We start from the raw sequence: 19,888 nt of genomic DNA, 5'->3' as shown, positions 1-19,888 counted from the left end.
GGCCAACGCTCTGGTCTGAAACTCTTCATCAGGACTGGAAAGGAAGGGGAGAAGTCAGCTTATGAAGGTTGGGGGGAAGGGGAGAAAGAAGTACAAGGTGGCAGGTGATGGGTGAAACCGGTAGAAGGGGAGGGGTGAAGTAAAGAGCTGAGAAGTTGATTGATGAAAGAGGTAAAGGACTAGAGAAGGAGGGATCTGTTAGAAGAGGACATGGAAGAAAGGGAAGGGAGAGGAGCACTGGAGGAAGGTGACTGGAAGGTAAGAAGAGAAGGTGTGATAGGTAAATAAGAATGGGGAATGATGAAGGGGAGGAGAATGGCAATTATTGGAGGTTTGAGAAGTTGATATTCATGCCATCAGGCTACCCAGAAGCTCCTCCAACCTGGGAACAAAGGAGGCCATCGGCTGACATCTTAGAATGGGAATGGGAGGTAGAATTGAAATAGGCAGCTATGAAGTAGTCTCCCAATCTATGTCGGGCATTGTCAATATACAGGGGTCTCACTGGGAACACCCGTTACAGTAGATGACCCCAAAAGGCTCACAGGTGAAGTGTTGCCGTACTTGGAAGATGTTGTGAAGAATAATTTTTGTTTCAAAGCTGGCTTGAAAGTAGTATATGTGTCTCTTGCAATGGTGATTATGTAAAGAGCATCTCAAATGGTAGTCTTGTATATCAGAATACATTGGATGCTCCTGGATCACGAGTTGAGACGTTAAGGTTTCCAAAAGTTTGCTTTGAGGTTAGTATAACATTACCCAGTCTTCTAGTGCTGTCTTGTTTGCTTTTCTGTACCAAGTGGCAGCCAATAAACAGAAAAAAAAAACATTTGGAGGCTACTAGATCAATTTTAACAAGGATCAAAGATTTTATACAGTATTGCAATCTTGCAAAATCAATCCTGATCTTATGAGGACTTAAATCCAAGGGCTGGAATCAATGCCAATTTCACAGTGAACATGTCTATATAGAGATGAAACAGAATGATATCCAGCAGAAGCTCTCAGTGGTAATAAATCAGAAAGTGGAAGTCTGTTTCTAGGGCTCTGACTCAGCTGGTTATCTGGTTGTGCTGGACTGCACTGTGTGCTCACCATCAATCAACTAATATTGACAGCATACTGTATTACCTTTGGGAACAGTACAAAATTATCAACACAAGCGGCGCATTGACAATCCTTCTTTGGGAGTCTGTTATTTAAGGCACTTAAAATGTGTTTCTGTTTTTTCTCGACAAGACCAAGTATAATGCAGTCTGAAAGGGAGCTTTTCTTCTTTCCAGTGAGTGTATTATTGATGTTGAAGCGCTGCCAATGTTTCTCAATAAAGCTGTAGTCTATGCTTGTGTGCATTGTTTTGTAATAAATATGACAAGTTGCTGCTTTTACACATTGGGCAGCCTCCCAAACCAACACCTTTGATTTGTATCCACAGCAAAATGGGCAGGTCTAATAAGCAACTGACTGAACACAAATGTGTGCTCTTATACCTCCTTCTCCATAACTTGCTCCTTAACTATAATGCAGAGCATTGGACATTATGCAGGGTGTTCCTGAACCCCAAATAATTAGATATTACACCATTCGTTCAATGCACACAGTTTAAAACTAATTCATTCATTTACACAGGAGGGTATGCTGAAGAAAAATTGAACTCCAAAATAAAATCAACATATTAAGTATGTGCAATTTTTGTTTCAAAATGTACAAATAGATAGTGTGAAGCCATTGTAGTTCTTTTCAACAGTCTATGATGAAGAGTTTGTGCGGTGTCAGAATCAGAATCAGGTTTAATATCACTGACATATGTCATGAAATCTGTTAACTTTGTGGCAGCAGTATGAGAGGTAATGTTGCAGCTATATAGGACCCTGGTCAGACCTCACTTGGAGTACTGTGCTCAGTTCTGGTCGCCTCACTACAGGAAGGATGCAGAAGCCATAGAAAGGGTGCAGAGGAGATTTACAAGGATGTTGCCTGGATTGGGGAGAATGCCTTATGAGAATAGGTGGAGTGAACTTGGCCTTTCCTCCTATCGTGTTGATAGTCAGAGGCTTTTTCCCAGGGCTGAAGTGGTTGCCACAAGAAGACACAGGTTTAAGGTGCTGGGGAGTAGGTACAGAGGAGATGTCAGGGGTAAGTTTTTTACTCAGAGAGTGGTGAGTGCGTGGAATGGGCTGCCGGCAACAGTGGTGGAGGCGGATATGATAGGGTCTTTTAGGAGACTTTTAGATGGCACATGGAGCTTAGTAAAATAGAGGGCTATAGGTAAGCCTAGTAATTTCTAAGGTAGGGGCATGTTTGGCACAACTTTGTGGGCCCAAGGGCCTGTATTGTGCTGTAGGTTTTCTATTTTATCTTTATTTCAGTAAAATGTAATCCATGATAAATATCAAAAAAGCTAAATTACAGTAATTATATATGTATATTAAATAGTTAAGTTAAAATAAGTAGTGCAAAAAACAGAAATAAATATAAAAAGAAGCAGTGAGGTAGTATTCATGAGTTTGGTGTCTATTTAGAAATCAGATGTGACTTCTCTTTCTTTCTTTTTCAATCTTTTTATTATTATTAATAATATGAACAAAATACAATTGATATATAGGTAATGGGATTACAAACATACACATTTCTATTGCACATGAAAGAATACATAAGCAATGATTACAGTATAAATGAGTATTCCCAAATCATGAACGATACAGTATATATATATGAACAAGGTAAATCTAGATATATCATAATATATAATGTAAAAAAAACAGAAAAAAGAAAAAAAATATTATGCAAAAAAAACTAAACTAATAATCTAATAGCTAATAAAGAAAAAAAGCAAAAAAAGAAAAAGAGAGAAAGAAAAACTGGAAAAAGAAAAAAAAGGGCAGTTTATAATATCTCACAAGAATACATAAACATCAGTGTCGTCAACTCCGATCCTCTCAACATATATAAAATTAAAGCTGGAAAATCAAATAGGCTTTCTGACTATGTGACTTCTCTGTTAGTACTTCCAAGTGACTGAGGGAGGATGAGGGAAGGAACCATGTCTATTCATTTATGATATGACCATCTTTGCAATGATGGTAAAGGGTATTTTTTTCTGTTCAGTAATTTCGGCCACTGAAGAGATGAATTCCATCTGGCACATCAGGTAAGCTGAGCTTTTCACAGCTCAGAAATACTGAGATCAATTCAATTGATTGTCACATCTCTGGTGGTTTGTCCAGTTGCCACAGCCAGAGGAGCAGATGGGCGGAACCAGCACCTTTTTGAAAGTTGTTTTTCAGCTAAGAGCTTCTTTGTTTTTTTTCAGCATGTATAAAAAGGGAAGCAGAGTCTGATGGAGTGGCCATTTTGCAGTGACAATTTTTGGGAGTGACTGTGTTTGAGGTGCAAGTGCCAGGGTTGAGTGTAAAAGCTGAGGCTTTGATTCAGGAAGGTTTCGTGAATGGAGGCTGACCAGTTTGGTGCCTAGTGAGGATTTATTTTAGAACCTTGTTCCTATTAGAACAGGTGCAGTGCAAGTTAGGGCAGTGATATGCTCCTCTTGCAGGAATCAGAATCAGAATTAGGTTTATTGTCATTGACATACAGGGGGTGATTGATAAGTTTGTGGCCTAAGGTAGAAGGAATCAATTTTATAAAACCTAGCACATTTATTTTTCAGCATAGTCCCCTCCTACATTTACACACTTAGTCCAGCGGTCGTGGAGCATATGGATCTTGGACCTCCAGAAAGTGTCCACAGATGGGTGATTGATAAGTTTGTGGCCTAAGGTAGAAGGAGATGAATTATACAGCTCTCGTTACATGCAAATACAGTTCAACTCTTTGAGTGATTATGCAGAAAGTTTGAAGTTAATAACTCATCTCCTTCTACCTTAGGCCATGAACTTATCAGTCACCACTGATGAGTTATTAACTTCAAACTTTCTGCATAATCACTCAAAGAGTTGACCTGAGTGTGCATGTAACGAGAGCTGTATAACTCATCTCCTTCTACCTTCAGCCACAAACTTATCAGTCACCCCTCGTATGTTGACACATGTGTTGTTTTGTGGCAGCAGTTCAATGCAATATACAAACCACATTATAAATTACAATAAGAAATATTTATAAAACTTAAATAAGTAGTGTAAAAAGAGAGCAAAAGTAGTGAGGTAGTGATCATGGGTTCATTGTCCATTGAGAAATCTGGTGGCAGAGGGGAAGAAGCTGTTCCTGAAATATTGAGTGTAAATTTTCGGGCTCCTGCACCTTCTCTCTGATGGTAGTAATGACAGTAATGGTAGTATGTCCTGGGTGGACAAGGTCCTTAATGCTGAATGCTCTCTTTTAGAGGCATCACCTTTAGAAGGTGCCCTTGATGGTGAGAAGGCTCATGCCTATGATGTGGCTGGCTGAGTTTACAACCATTATCATTTATTTTTCTGATCCTGTTGAGTGGCCCCTCCATGCCAACCAGTGATGTGGGAGATCAGGGAGACTGTCTCTGATTTCACCTGTGGGGAATGCAGCAAGCTGAACTCCTGACTAATCGTATAAAGGAACTGGAGCTGCAGTTGGATGTCCCTAGGATGTTGAGATCATCATGGACAAGAGTTTTAGTGAGGTGGCTTGCACTTAAGGTACAGGATTCTGATAGTTAGGTGACCACCAGAAGATGTAAGAAGAAATCTGCAAGTGTAGGATTCCCCTGTAGCCATTCCTCTCAGAAACACTGATATGTTTGGTAACTCCAGAAACTTATCAGAAAGGAAAAAGCACGAGAGCCATGAAAACCTGTCTACTTAGTTTTACTTTTCCTTTTCTTCAGTAAGGTGTTCTCATATGATGTGGTGATGTAATGATGTCTACCATTCAGGTACTTCTTACATATAACCCATAAAGAATTAAGTACTGTAAACAAAGAATGCATCATATAATGAAATATTTACAATATTACTCAAATGTTACAGAAATATCAATTACACTCCTCCCTGCTTAGGTATAAACTCCAACTCAACATAGAATATGTCTCAACTCAAAAATGTAACATATTGCTCTCTAGTGATCTACATACAGTATATATACACAGTATACTATATAATAGAACTACTATATAGACATTGTCAGCCTGGTAAATTTTAAATGTTTCCATTCGGTTATAAAGATTTAATCACTGTGCAGGATTTCTTACTCTTGTGGGATAACTTCTTTCCTGATGGGGGGCGGGTCACTCTGCTTGACAGATGAGATGTCACTGTGAAACAATCTCAGCATCTGGGGCCTTCTTTGAGGTGGTTTTGGGAGTTGACTCTGCGACTGCAAGAAGTGGTTCTGACAGCTTTGGACACCTTTCTTCTCTGGTAATTGACTCTACTCTCCTCAACGGATCAATGTGCCATCTCCAGATGATATCAGGTGCAATTTCCATTGTAGCTGGTTTCTGGCTTAAGTTGGCACTACCAAAGATGTATGATGGCTTACTGGTAAATCATAAGGCAAGAGACTTGACTAAATACATTACATGTAACATCTTTCCTGAAGTAAATTGTGGTGAGCTGTTGCTGCAGACAGTGAGGAGTCAGGCAGAGACGAGGCTGGTTCGGGGGGTGGGGGGTGGTGGGATGAGCTGTGCTGGAGCAGTGCGAGAAGCAAAGTGTTTGAGCCAGGGTAGCAGACAAAGTTCGTATGCTGGCGCAGATGGGGTGATTGATTTGCTGAGGAGTCGATGAGGAAGAGTTTAGATGTCCATCTACCTAACCCAGCTGAGCTGATTGGTGAGCTCCAGAACAACATCAAGCTAGGCAGCCCAAGTGTATCAGGGCACCGGGATAGAGGTCTTAGAATGTGGCACTACCCAGTGCTAGGACAATTTACATGTTGGCAGATAGACTGGGAGCCCAAATATCGGGCAGATTTCATTTGCTCTCTCGTGAATGTTTATTCCTTTCTCTGCAGTACTGAGGCTGTGACTGATCCGGCTGCCATCCCTTTCTACCCCACTGGTGTGATGAACTGGGGACCAAGGCTTGGGCCTACTCCAGACCTGGGACTCAATCTGGTTTGGGATGTAATCGGCTTACTTCTTTCATTAGCATGATGTGTGTGTGTGCTTTTTTTCTCTCTCTTTCTCTGTGCAGCGGTTTTTGTTATGTTTATAATTGGGTTATTCAGGTTTCTTGCTTTGTGGCTGCCTATAAGCAGAGAAATTTCAAAGTGTATAATTTATACATTCTTTTATTATAAATGTGCTTTGAATCGTTAAAGTTTTGATGTGTAGGGGAGCGGTCCAGTTCTGTCCTTAAACTTCCCAGTACTCACTTCTGGTCATTTCCATAGTGTCTCGCCAGATCTGCTTGTCCAGGAGTGAAACAGCAAACCTTCTTGTTCGAGGAGCCTTCAATGTGTCTCAGCTGTTTGTCCTGCCTACTCCTTCTGAGATTGGGTTCAAGGAGATCCAAGTGTGAGCATCAGGGACAACCCAGGTACAGCAGAGCTGGTGAGTTGTTGGCCGTGGTGTGTGCTGCATTGCAATATGCAAAGAGGAAATTGATAAGCTTCTGATTCAGTGACAGTGTAGTGTGTTCTGCTGACATTGCTCGCAATGCATTCTTTAGACTCTGGACAAACCTTTCCACCAAGCCGTTTGTAGCTGGGTGACATGGTGCAGATGTAATACGTTTCTTCAGGAATGACTGAAACTGTTCTGTGGCCCATTGTCACTAAGTGGTCTGCAATGCCAGTCTTTGAGAAAAGGCTTCACAGTGTGTGAGGCTGTCGTGGAGGCTATTGGGAACACTTTTGGCCACTTTGTAGCTGCATCCACTGCTACCAAGAAACTTGTGCCCAAAATCCACACAAATCTTCTCCCAGGGCAATAGATAGATAGATAGATACTTTATTCATCCCCAAGGGGAAATTCAACATTTTTCCAGAGTCCCATACACTTATTGTAGCAAAACTAATTACATACAGTATTTAACTCAGTATAATATGATATGCATCTAAAATCACCCTCCCAAAAAGCATTAATAAATAGCTTTTAAAAAATTCTTAAATAGTTTACTAAAGTGCATTGAGTGGTAACTTAAGCTCAGTCCTAACCCCGGCACTTTAACATGTCTTGCCCCTGGTGGTTGAATTGTAGAGCCGAATGGCGTTGGGGAGTAATGATCTCTTCATCCTGTCTGAGGAGCATTGCATTGACAGCAACCTGCCGCTGAAGCTGCTTCTCTGTCTCTGGATGGTGCTGTGCAGAGGATGTTCAGGGTTTTCCATGATTGACCGTAGCCTACTCAGCGCCCTCCTCTCTGCCACCGATGTCATACTCTCCAGTTCTGTGCCCACAACAGAGCCCACCTTCCTTACCAGCTTATTAAGACGTGAGGCGTCCCTCTTCTTAATGCTGCCTCCCCAGCACGCCACCAGGGCATCTGTGTTGGCAGTCCAGTCTAGCTTCTCATCTAACTGCACTCCCAGATACTTGTAGGTCTTAACCTGCTCCACACATTCTCCATTAATGATCACTGGCTCCATATGAGGCCTAGGTCTCCTAAAGTCCACCACCATCTCCTTGGTCTTGGTGATATTGAGACGCAGGTAGTTTGAGTTGCACCATATCACAAAGTCCTGTATCAGTTTCCTATACTCTTCCTCCTGACCATTCCTGACACCCCCACTATGGCCGTGTCATCAGCGAACTTATGCATATGGCAGGACTCCCAGTTATATTGGAAGTCTGATGTGTACAGGGTGAACAGGACCAGAGAGAGCACGGTCCCCTGCGGCGCTCCTGTGCTGCTGACCACCGTGTCAGACCTACAGTCTCCCAACCGCACATACTGAGGTCTGTCTGTCAAGTAGTCCGTTATCCAAGCCACCATGTGTGAGTCTACTCCCATCTCCGTTAGTTTGTGCCTTAAGATCCTGGGCTGGATGGTGTTAAAGGCACTAGAGAAGTCCAGGAATGTAATCCTCACAGCACTACTGACCCTGTCCAGGTGAGAGAGGTCATTCCCAGAGATGGAAAGACACTGCTCTTGGCATCTTCTGGGCGTGTTGGCATCCTGAACAGTGCATGGCGAGCTGCTCAATCTGCTGATCTATCCAAAGCCACCAGTCAAAGCTTCAAGCCAACACTTTCATTTTGGCCATGCCTAGATGACCGGCATGTAAGTCCTCCAACACTTTAGCTCTCATCTTGGACAATACAATAATTCTCTGTCCCCACAGATAACCCATGTCAAGGACAAGTTTAAGTTCTATCTAGCACTGGTAAAAGTTGAGGAATTTCTGTTGCATATTCCATCCATTTTGTGTGGGCATGTAGATCTGAGTGTAGGGTCTTGCTTGGTTTCCCTTTGGATCATCTCCACCATAATAGTGAGACTTTGGATTTGCCTTAGGGGAGAAAAAGTCAAGTAGAGTGTCCTCTTTTGTAAATCTTTAAGGTATTTCTTTTACCAAGGGTAAATGGGATAATCCATCAGCATTTCAGTGATAAATTGTCCTTTTGAATTTGATCTTGTAATTGCGTCCTCAAAGAAGCAGAGCGCATCTCTGCCTTTGTTCTGCCGCTGTTAGTGGAACACCCGTCTGTAGATTAAAATGGACACCAGTGGTTGATGATCATTAATGAGGGTAAGCTCTCACTCACACAACTACTGTTTGAAATGTTTTATACCCCAAACCAAATTCAAGGCCTCTCTTTCGATCTCTGCATATTTTATCTGTGCAGCAGTAAGGGAACGTGATGCAATGATAATTGGGTGTTCATTCCATCACTCATAATATATGACAGGACTGCACCTATACCATAAGGCAATGTGTCACAAGCAAGCTTCACTGGATGATGTGACTCATAGTGTGTGAGTACAGTGTTTGATGTCACCATTTCCTTTGTTTCTTGGGGAGGCACCTCACACTGCTTTGTCCATTGCTATTTCTTCCTGATGAGTTCAAAGGGTAGAGCACAATAGCCAGGTTTAGCAGGAACCTGTTATAGTACTGACAAATTCTAAAAAGGACTGCACTGTGACACATTCTTTAGCCTTGGGGCATCTACCACTGCTTCAATTTTCTCAGCACACTTGTGTAAAATCTTGTGCATCAATCGTGTGACCGCAGTAAGTAACGCTTGGTTTAAAGAATTCACACTCATTGTATTGTGCTCTGAACCCATGATCTGCTAATCATTTTAACACTGCCTTGGGATTTTGGAGATGTTCCTTGCCATCCTCACTGGTAACAATGATGTTATCCAGTAACAGTGAATGCCTGGCCAGCCTTAAGGCACCTGGTCCTTAGCTTTCTGCCAGACTGCAGGTGCAGATGCTACTTTAAAAGTAAACCTATTATAATGATAAAGCCTTCGTGAGTGTTTATGGTGAGAAACACTTTGGACTTTTCTTTCATCTCCGTCTTTAGGTAGGCCTCAGTTAAGTCCACTTGGCTGAAGTGTTTCACTCTAGAAAGGTTTGCAAAGATATCTTCTATCCTGGGCAGAGGGCAGATCTACTTTCATTTCCAGGTTGATGGTAACATTAAAATCACCACCGATCTTGACAGACCTATTCTTCTTGGATACGAGACCACTGGCATTGCCCGTGGGCTCCATTGAACCTTGGAAGGCATTGGCTACTTTATCATGGATGGTATAAGTAACCGGACGGGCTTTGCAAAACTTGGGTGAGAAATTTTCATGTGGCCTGTCTCTTGTTAGTTTTCATTTTGTAAATCTCAAGGCTACTCATTCCTGTGTCACTCTCAACATGATCACATTTTTCATCAACACCATGCAGATCGGTGCTCTTTTTGAAACTGCAACTTGACTTTTCATCTTCTTCTCTTTTCTGTGCAGTCCATTTAATTTTGTCTCCCCAATATGCTCTTTGCACGTGTCCAACTTTGTTCCATTTTCTGCAAGTTTTGACTTTAAACCTGCATTGGTCTGATGCATGTGAGCCCCTGCTGCAATGGTAACACAATTTGTTCAGCAAGCAGGGTTTTGTTTGGACGTCGCAACTTCATTCACGTTCAGTTTCATTCCTGATTGCAACTTACTCGTATCTCCAGCTGCTGTTTCCTTTGATACAGAAATTTCAACTGTTCTTTTAAATCCGAGTTGTGCATCAGTTAGGAGCCATTTTTCAATGCTTCTTGTAAGATTCGACAAGCTACATGAACTCTCAGTACATCATTAAGCCCAATACTGAACTGACAATGTTCAGGCAATTTCTTGCATTCAGCCACGTTAATCTGAAATGTGCTCTCCTTCCTTTTGCTTTTGCTTATGAAACCTAGAGCATTCTGCAATCAATAATGCTTTCAATTCTAAATGTACCTGCAATACGTTAACGATATCTGCAAAGCTAATTTTGTTTGGAGCATTTGAACTTCTGATCAAACTGTATGCTTTTCCACCCATTGCACTCATTAACACTAACACTCACTTTTCATTGGCTGTTTCCCTTGCTTCAAAATACTGCCCAATTTGTTGTACACATCATCCAGATATCTGTTGTACAGTCGAACACATCTATCTTACCTTTGTAGCCAGCTATTTCTGCTTTTTATTTATTTATTATTATCACCCAGTACTCATTGTATATGAACCCATGAATTTGGTCCATTTTTTGAGTTTCTTTTTTCAAATTAAACTTCTCCTCTGCCAAAGAAAAAAACGTCCTGCACTTTAAGAGGTTGGTATTCTTCTCAGTTTCATTTTAATGCTACCTTGTTGCCATTATATTGATTTTAACTCAGAAAGTAATTGAAAATAAAAACATGACACTTGAGAAACCGTGTTTACTAAGTTGTACTTTTTCTTTTCTTTTGTAAGGTGCTCATATATGCCCTGGTGGTATAATAACACATGCCATTCACATACTTCCTACATTTCACTGTAATGAATTATGTAAACAAAGAATGCTTAATCAAACAATATATCTGCAATATTAAATTCAATACAAACACGTATAGCACTTTGGATGCTGTTTGGTATATGACATATCACGTCACAGCAGCAACAGCCATTTCAGTAACACTGTGGCCAACTCTGAAGCTCAGTAGGGAAGGGTAAAGACATGAAGAGCAATAGTGCTAGGGGGAAGAGATAGGAGATTCTGTGGCCATGAAAGAGGTGCCAGGTTGCTATGTTGCCTTCTGAATATCCAGGTCGAGATTGTGTCAGAGTAGCTGCAGAACATTCTCAAGGAGTAGGGTGAGCTGACAAAAGTCATGGTGTACATTGGCGTAGGTAGAAAGGGGAAAGAGGTCTTGAGCACTGAGAATAGAGAGTTGGGAAAAAGCCAGAAGAGCGGGAACTCAAAGGTAGTAATCTCTGGATTACTCCCAGTGCCAAGTGTTATTGAAGGTAGAAATAGAAAGATAGAATGTGTGGCTGAGGAAGTTGGAGGGGAGTGCTCAGTAGCAGGGGGAGGGGCGGTGGAGGGGGGAAGCTGAGGGATTACAGCCTTTAAATAGATTTGAATAATTTTTTCAATTATTTGTCACTGCTTTGAATTTACAGTTCCTATTTTCTTTCACTGTGCATCATAAATCAAAATTCTTCATAGTTCTTATGTAATGGCCAGAAAGGGATAAGGAGGCACTGGGATGTGGGCTGTGAGCCCAAGGGGCAGTAAGCCAAAAAAGTTTGGGAACCACTGGTTTAACCAAACCAAACGCAAAATATTCCGGTTGGGAGATCAATTGAAATGAACAGTGCATCAGTTATAGCAAGACCCTTAACAGTGATGACCTGATATTGGAGATCTAGTCCATAGCTCCCTGAAACTAGCTATACTGTTTGATAGTGGTAAAAAGACATGTGGCATGCTTGCCTTTATTAGTCAGGAAATTAAATTCAAATGTCGGGATATTATGTTGTAGCTTTATAAGCATAGTTAGGCTGTATCTAATATATTGCATTCAGTTCTGATTGCCCCATTATAGGAAGAATGATGAGGCTTTGGAAAGGATGCAGAAGAGGTTTACCAGGATACTGCCAGGATTAAAGGGCGTAGCCTATAAGGAGAGAGTGGACAAACTTAGATTGTTTTCTATGAAGTGATGCAGGCTGAGGGGGAGATCTGATAGCAGTTTATATGATTATGAGAGAGATAGGTAGAGTAGACAGCCAGTATCTTATTCCCAGGATTGAAATGTGTAATACCAGAGGGCATGCATGTAAGGTGAGAAGGGGTAAGTTCAAAGGAGCTGCGAGGAACTTTTTTTATATACAGAGAGTAGTGGATGCCTGGAATGTGCTGCCAGAAATGGTGGTGGGGGCAAATATGATTGAGGCTTTCAAGAGAATCTCAGGTAGGCACCATTATCAAGTTAGTGACAAATAAACTCCTGTCATTCAGCCCTCACTCAACCAAACAGGTTTCTGTTGTCCCACCTTGTTTGCAATCGAATTCCAGTTCTTACTTAGAGTGAGACCTCCATCTTTGTTAAAATTCTTGTTCTCTAGTCTTATTTCAATGGCTTCCTTCACCAGGAAGTCCCAAAAGCAGTAGTTTTGTGTCAATCCTATGGCCATTGCAAATGTAATGTTCTGCTACCGCCGATTTCTCTGGGTAACCCAAATGGATGCACCTCCTATACTCCTTAATGCAGTTTTCCACCGTGCCCCCTGTCTGGCCAATATACGCTGCTCCACATTCACAGGGAATCCTGTAAATAGCTGCCGTCCTGAGTCCCAGGTCATCTTTGACCTGCCTAAGCTGGGGTTTGAGCTTGCTTACGGGCTTGTGGATGGCATTAATCTGGTATTTTGTTGGGATTCTGGCAATCCTCCCAGAAACCATGGAAATAGAGGGAAGACAGCCTGATTGGTTGAGGAGTAACCAATCAGGAAGGACAGATGATTTGGTATATATACTACCAGACTAGACTTGCCTAGGCATCATCCCCGATGAAGACAGCAGAGTTTGCCATCAAAACGTCAGTTAAAATCAATACCTGTACCAGGCTGGGAGCCTGAGAAGAGCTTATTCATCATTAATGCCGAGAAAGTTCTAGGTCCTTTTTAAAATGAGTGAAAATGATTATGGACTTTTAAAAAGAAAAGTGATGAGTTTTGTAGCTTACTTACATGTATTCATTGTTTAACTAATAATTAAACTATTACAGAGACAGATTGAAATAAAGCATTTTAGAAAACCTGTTCAAAAATTATTAATATAACTGTAATTTTAATTAGACAACTGGTAAACAAAATCATTTTGAAATATTATTGTTATTGTAACAATTTACTATCCCATTACTGATGTGTACACCAGGTTCTGCGAGGATTTCAAGCTGTATCATTCAACATTGTGTTCTTCCAACTGGCACCAAGCTATTGTGAGACATTTCTTGTGAAAATATCTCACTGCTCTTAGATTGTAATAAATAAAAGCATTCACTGCTTTATTTTGCTGTAAAGATGGTTAGGTATCTTGTTATTATATTTGGGGTTTCAAGAATTGAGAGCTGGCACTGGATGCTGTGTGCAAAGAAAACTTTTGTACGTGCTATTTTGGGCATGTGGGCCATAGGTTTGCCACTTCTGAAAAGAATCACTTTTTCTTTACACTGTATTTCTTACTGTTATCATGACCTTGCCATTTTCTCTATTCAGATGCTCACAAATCCTATTGTCTAATATCTCACAAAGTGTGGTCTCCATGTCTGTCAACTGCAACTGCCTACAATAGTGGACCACATTGCAAAAAAAAAAGTTCAAAGTAAATTTTATTTTCAGAGTATATATATATATATATATTGCCACATACAACCATGAGATTATTTTTTTTTCTTAAGGCATACTCAGCAAATCTATAGAATAGCAATTATAACAGGATAAATGAAAGATCAACCAGAAGACAACAAACTGTGCAAATGTGAATATAAGTAAATAGCAATAAATAATGAGAGCATAATATAACAAGCCAAAGAGTCCTTAAAATGAGATTATTGGTTTGGCAAGTGAGGTGGTTATTCTCTTTTGCTCAAGAGCCTGATGGTTGAGAAGTAGTAACTGTTCCTGAACCTGGTGGTGCAAGGCCTGAGGCTCTTGTACTTCCTACCTGATGGCAGTAGTGAGAAAAGAGCATGGCCTGGGTGGTGGAGATTTCTGATGACGGATGCTATGACAGTGTTTCATGTAGGTGTGCTCAATGATTGGGTGGGCTTTACCTGTGATGTACTGGGCCAAGCCTACTACCTTTTGTGGGAATTTCCACTACAAGGGATTGGTGTTTCAATATCAGACCAGTCAATGCGGCCAGTCAATATACTCTCCATTACACGTCAACAGAAGTTTGTCAGAGTTTGTTGATGACATGCCAAGTTTCCACAGACTCTGAAGGAAGTAGAGGCACTGCCGTGCTTTCTTCTCAATCATGTTTACATGCTGGATCCAGGACAGGTCCTCTGAAGCAGTAACACCCAGGAATTTAAAGTTGCTAATTGTCTCTACCTCTGATCTTCCAATGAGGTCTGGCTCATGGACCACTGGTCTCCCTCTCCTGAAGTCTACAATCAGTTTCTTGGTCTTGCTGACATTGAGTGACACTACTTAACCAAATTTCCAATCTCCCTCCTGTATGCCGATTCGTCACCACCTTTGATACAACCCGCAACAATGGTGTTATCAGCAAACTTGAATATGTTGTTGGAGTAGTGCTTAGCTACACAGTCATAGGTGTAGAGCGAGTAGAGCAGGGGGCTGGGGCTAAGCACTTAGCCCTCTGGTGCATTTCTGCTGATGGATATCGTGGAAGAGATGTTTTTGCCAATCTGACCTTGCTGGGGTCTACAAGTGTGGAAATCACTATCCAATTGCACAAGGAGGGATTGAGGCTAAGAACTTGGAGCTTATTAATTAGTTTTGAGGGGATGATGGTAGTCAATGTTGAGCTGTAATAAATAAAGAGGAAGATGTTTTAGTTATTGTACAATGTCATTAATTGATAGTTAAATAGCTTATGGCATATAAACCATGACATTTGGCAGGTGACTTGCAGAAATGCTGAGTATGTGATTTCAGTGAAGCTTATGAATTAAATGTTCTTGTTCTGTTTGGAAAAGTTTGGTAGTATTCTCAGTTTGGGTAGTAAATTGAGCCTATATCTTGTGCAGATGGTAGGCTGTGACATTTGAAGATGTTGAACTGAACTTGACCATATGTGGAGTTACTGAATTTTCTGATACATTGCGTGTAGGTTGTCAGGACATGATGGCATTTACACAAAGCTATCTCCTAAATAAACCTTTGTTACGTGAGCCTGGAGAGTGTCGTGGCCTTGATGGCACAGATGATATATTCTTTAACTACTAAGGCTACATTTTTACTTTTTGTCCAGGCAGCTTCAATTGTTGAATGCCAACCAGCATTTATCGGAATGTGTTGATTCATTAAAAAAGATCCAATCATTTTGTCTTTTAAATCTGATTACTTTTCATATTGGATGGTGTAAATATAAAAATGTCAGCATTAAATTAATATTTGTAAACACTGCAGTGAAATACCAGCATATAAGGATCATGAATGGAATAGTGCTGAAAGAAGCTGCAACTCGAAAGTGGCAATGCTGTCTACAAATACAGTTGAAAGGCTGACGCTTTATATCCCCCTATTCAACTGAAGGATGGTTTCGAAGGGGAACAAGTTTCTTTATAAGATCATAAGTCAGAATTAGGAATGCTCTGCCCATCGTCTGCTTGGCTATTCAATCATGGCTGATTTATTTTCCCTAGCAACCCCTTTCTCCTGTTTTCTCCTTGTAATCTTTGATACCCTTACCTATCAACTTCTGCTTTAATTAGACCCAGTGAATTTGCTCCACAGCCATCTATGACATTGAATTCCATGGATTCACTGCCCTCTGGTTAAAGAAATTTCCCTTCATCTCTTTTCTAAAGTGGTGTCCTTCTATTCTGAGGCTATGCCTTCTGGGCTTAGACTCTCCCACTATTGGAATCAGCTTCTCCATGTCTACTCTTCCTAGGCTTTTCAATATTTGGTAGTTTTCAATAAGCTTCTCGCTCATTTTTCTAAACTCCAGTGAGTACAGGCCCAGAGCCATCCAATATTCCTCAAATGTTAGTTCTTTCCTTCCTTGAATCATTCTCATAAACCGCCACTAGACCTTCTCTAATGCTAGCACCTCCTTTCTTAAATATTGGGCCCAAAACTGCTCACGATACTCCAAATTTAGTCTGAAAATTGCCTTACAAATTCTCAGTATTACATTCTTGCTTTCATATTCTAGTCCTTTGGAAATGTGTGCTAACATTGCATTTGCCTTTCTTAGTACTGAGAGAACTCGCAAGTTAACAGTTAGGGAATCCTGCACGAGGACCTCCAAGTCCCTTTGCACTTCCAATTTCTGAATTCTCTCTTTATTTAGAAAATAGTCTACACCTTATCTTTTCCTTCTAATAAAGTGCAGGACCATGCACTTTAGTAAACTATGTTCCTTCTACCACCTTTTCCCCCATTTTCCTAATTTGTCCAATTCCTTCTGCAGACTCCCTGCTTCCTCAGCACTAGCTTCCTGATTCACCTGTCTTTGCAAAATCCCCAAACTTGGCCACAGATCCGTCATCCAGATCATTAGTATATAATGTGGAAAACCCCAGTGGGGCACAACTAGTCACTGACAGGCAACCAAAAGAGGTCCCCTTTAACTTCCACTCTTTGCATCTGCCAGTCAACCAATCATCTGTCCATGCCAGTATCTTCTCCTGCAATAGCATGGGCCATTATTTTGTTCATCAGCCTCATGTGCAGAACCCTCTCAAAAGCCAACTGAAAATCTAAGGAAACAACATCCTTTGACTCTCCTTTGCCTTTTCTGCCTCTTACGCTTTTTTTTTGCGTTCAGGTATTATTCACTCACCATTCAGAACAATTACAGAGTAATTCTAAAACTGATTCTGATTGTGTTGCATTTTTACGGTGCTGCAGTACTAAGCGAATTGCTGCAATAGTGAAGGCCACAGATTCACACAGCTTTCTGGCATGCAGGCAACCATTTGGCTCAACACTATCCTTGTGTTGGCTTTACTGAAAGAGCTATTCACTCAGTGCTATTCCATGTCTTTTCTGCAGGAGACATTTTGTTTTCCCTTTCACATATTTCTTTGTCATTTTTATGTGTTATTATGAAAAAACTATATTACACTGTTCTACTGTGACATTCTAACAAACCTCCATAAATCCATTTTCCCATTTCTTTTCTTGCATCAATTGTGAATATTGCATTAAATTCTGGTTGCTTACTATTCAGTCCTAGTAATTTTCCTCAAAATCACTGATAATTATGAAATTTTCTAAAAGATCAGTTCTGAAACTTCCTTCTTCCAATGCAAAAGCCCAGTTTATGAGCCAGAACAAAAGAATCTCATTCCTGATTTCAGTTTTTCTGGAGGATGTTAGCTTTCTTGGTTTTAACATGTTTTCCAGAGTGAAACATCCAAATCTCAACACAATAATTTCTCTAGTGCATCACTTTGGTGCGTTTTCAATGACATCTCTTCCCTGGTTATAAAATAAATATCCTATTTATTTTTTTAGAGATTTGTCACCTGAGCACTTGATCTCCTAATCTATCTCACTGAGGCTCTCACATTTTACTTGTTGACCTGCACTGTACTTCTTCTGCAACAACACTATATTATGTTTTATTTTTACTACCTCAATTTAATTATGTATAGCATCATTACATTAAGACAATGAGATTGCAGTGCTGCTCAAGTCCATGTAAATGTCTGTTTTGCACGGACTGGAGTAGCACCCCAGTCTCGTTGTTTTGTGCAACAACAATAAATTTCTCTTCTATTCTATTCTATTCTATGGAATGACCTGTCTGGATGGCATGCGAAACAAAACCTTTTCACTGTATCTTAATACATAAACCAATACCAACATCAACCTGCTTTATTATGGAAGAGAAAAAAAAACTTAAGCAGTAGGACAGTTATTGACATACTTGATTGATAATATGTGGAACTTGTCTATGTTGTTATTTAATAAATAAGTTGTGACAATTTTGCCTATTGGAATGACTTACTGCTTTGTTTTTGACTTGAATATGTTGGTTCTTGGAGTAGTGTGTGCAGTTTTGGGCTCCTTATTTAAGAAAGGATGTGCTGATGTTGGAGAGGGTTTAGAGAAGATTCACTAGAATGATTCTGGGAATGAGAGGGTTAATGTATGAGGAATGTTTGACCACTCTTGGACTGTATTCCTTGGAGTTTAGAAGAATGAGGGGGCACCTCATAGAAACATTTCGAATGTTGAAAGGCATGGACAGAGTGGATGTGGCAAAGTTGTTTCCCATGGTGGGGGAGTCTAGTACAAGAGGGCATGACTTGACGATTGAAGGGTGCCCACTCAGAACAGAGATGTGAAGAAATTTTTTTAGCTAGAGGGTGGTGAATCTGTGGAATTTGTTGCCACGGGTGGCAGTGGAGGCCAAGTCATTGGGTGTATTTCAGGCAGAGATTGATAGGTATCTGAGTAGCCAGGGCATCAAAGGTTATGGTGAGAAGGCTGGGTAGTGGGACAAAATGGGAGGATGGATCAGCTCATGATAAAATGGCGGAGTAGACTCGATGGGCTGAATGGCCGAATTCTGCTCCTTTTTCTTGTCTTGTCTTATGAATACCCCTGGAAGTGTGCTCTGGCATCAAATGGAAATGATTTTCATGATGAGATATTTTACTGTTTTTTAAAAATTTCAGACCTGTGTTCAAATCTAGGCCAGCTTTTAACAAATATTTATTTCACTGCTCTAGGGAGCCAATAATGAACGGGCATCATCCCATTCAGCTCAGTTCCCTTTCCTTCAGCTCACAGCAAAAAGGTGCCATTTATTGACTATTAACTTGAGAGAATGGATCAAAGAGTTCTCGACTGGATGGAGTTTCTCAAAATATGATAAAAGAGGGAAGTAGAAAAAACTGACTGAATTTATGATTTGCCAATGTACAGAGGAAAGCTTTTCTAGGGAGACTGATTTAGGAGAATGAAATATCACACAGGAACATTGATTACAATGCTGTGTTTGATCTTGGATTTAGCCTCATATGTTTACTTCTGTTGCCCATTTGCTCCTCTCCATAGGGGTGATTGTGCTCCATGTAGGGTACTGTGTTCTGTTGTTACTGTTATTGTTATATTAAGAGATTGAAAGAAAACAAGCAGATGCAGATTATTACAAAAATATGAAGAACACATTGAACCAATGAGAAGAGAAGGAAAGATTTTAGGTCAACTTTTTTTCATTCAATTTATTGGTGATTGTAAATATAACTATCATAAACTAAACATCCCAAGGAGAAAGAAAACATGATTCTGTACAAAGCCTCAATCTTTGTGCAGTCTGGTAACTTATATACAATAAAAGTAATGAGAAATATAAAGAAACCAAGATGTGTAGGTTAAAGTTATGACTTAAAATCATTCATAATTGATGTTTCACACCAAGTTGTGAAATTCAGCAAAGTACCTGATAAATATTGGAAGGGTTAATAGACAGTACTTTATAATACCTTTTCAGGGAATGACAGGAATGAACTGAGAATTTCTTTGGGTGTTTTTATGATTGACTTCATAATTTACTGTAAAGGGTGCTTTGGGTGCTCTTGATCTTACCTGAACAGATTACTACAATATACCAATCTCAGACTGCTTACATTCTATGACTGTCATACATGGTTCACTGTCTTCTTAAGTGATAGTGTAGGTTGTAAGAGTGCATGTTGCTTCAGCAACTGGTAGCTCAAACTGATACTCCTTGATTGCGCCAGTGCTCCGTTTGCCACAAAAGGTGGGCTTTCCTGGTGGCCACCTATTTTAATTCTACTTCCTCTTCCCATTCCGATGAGTCAGTCCATGGTCTTC

The 19,888-nt window shown here is 40.4% G+C and overlaps 1 protein-coding gene across 21 annotated transcripts in view; it reads left to right on the top strand.

Moving 5' to 3' along the window:
• Positions 1–19,888, top strand: part of ppp1r3cb (protein phosphatase 1, regulatory subunit 3Cb) — a 273,775-nt gene that overhangs the window by 79,797 nt on the left and 174,090 nt on the right. For 7 of the 21 annotated variants that reach the window (XM_059947553.1, XM_059947552.1, XM_059947550.1 and 4 more), the window contains 3 exons: positions 3,109–3,151; positions 5,944–6,055; positions 6,325–6,484. The exons of 10 other annotated variants lie outside the window; for them this stretch is intronic. In XM_059947553.1, coding sequence (XP_059803536.1) covers positions 3,109–3,151; positions 5,944–6,055; positions 6,325–6,484 — 315 coding nt within the window. The remainder of the gene's footprint in view (positions 1–3,108; positions 3,152–5,943; positions 6,056–6,324; positions 6,485–19,888) is intronic. 4 more of the 21 variants (XM_059947538.1, XM_059947545.1, XM_059947546.1 and 1 more) reach the window with 1 other exon arrangement.

Source organism: Hypanus sabinus, chromosome 22, assembly GCF_030144855.1.
Source record: "Hypanus sabinus isolate sHypSab1 chromosome 22, sHypSab1.hap1, whole genome shotgun sequence".
NCBI classification, from domain to species: domain Eukaryota; kingdom Metazoa; phylum Chordata; class Chondrichthyes; order Myliobatiformes; family Dasyatidae; genus Hypanus; species Hypanus sabinus.
This window is presented reverse-complemented; position numbering and strand designations above follow the sequence as displayed.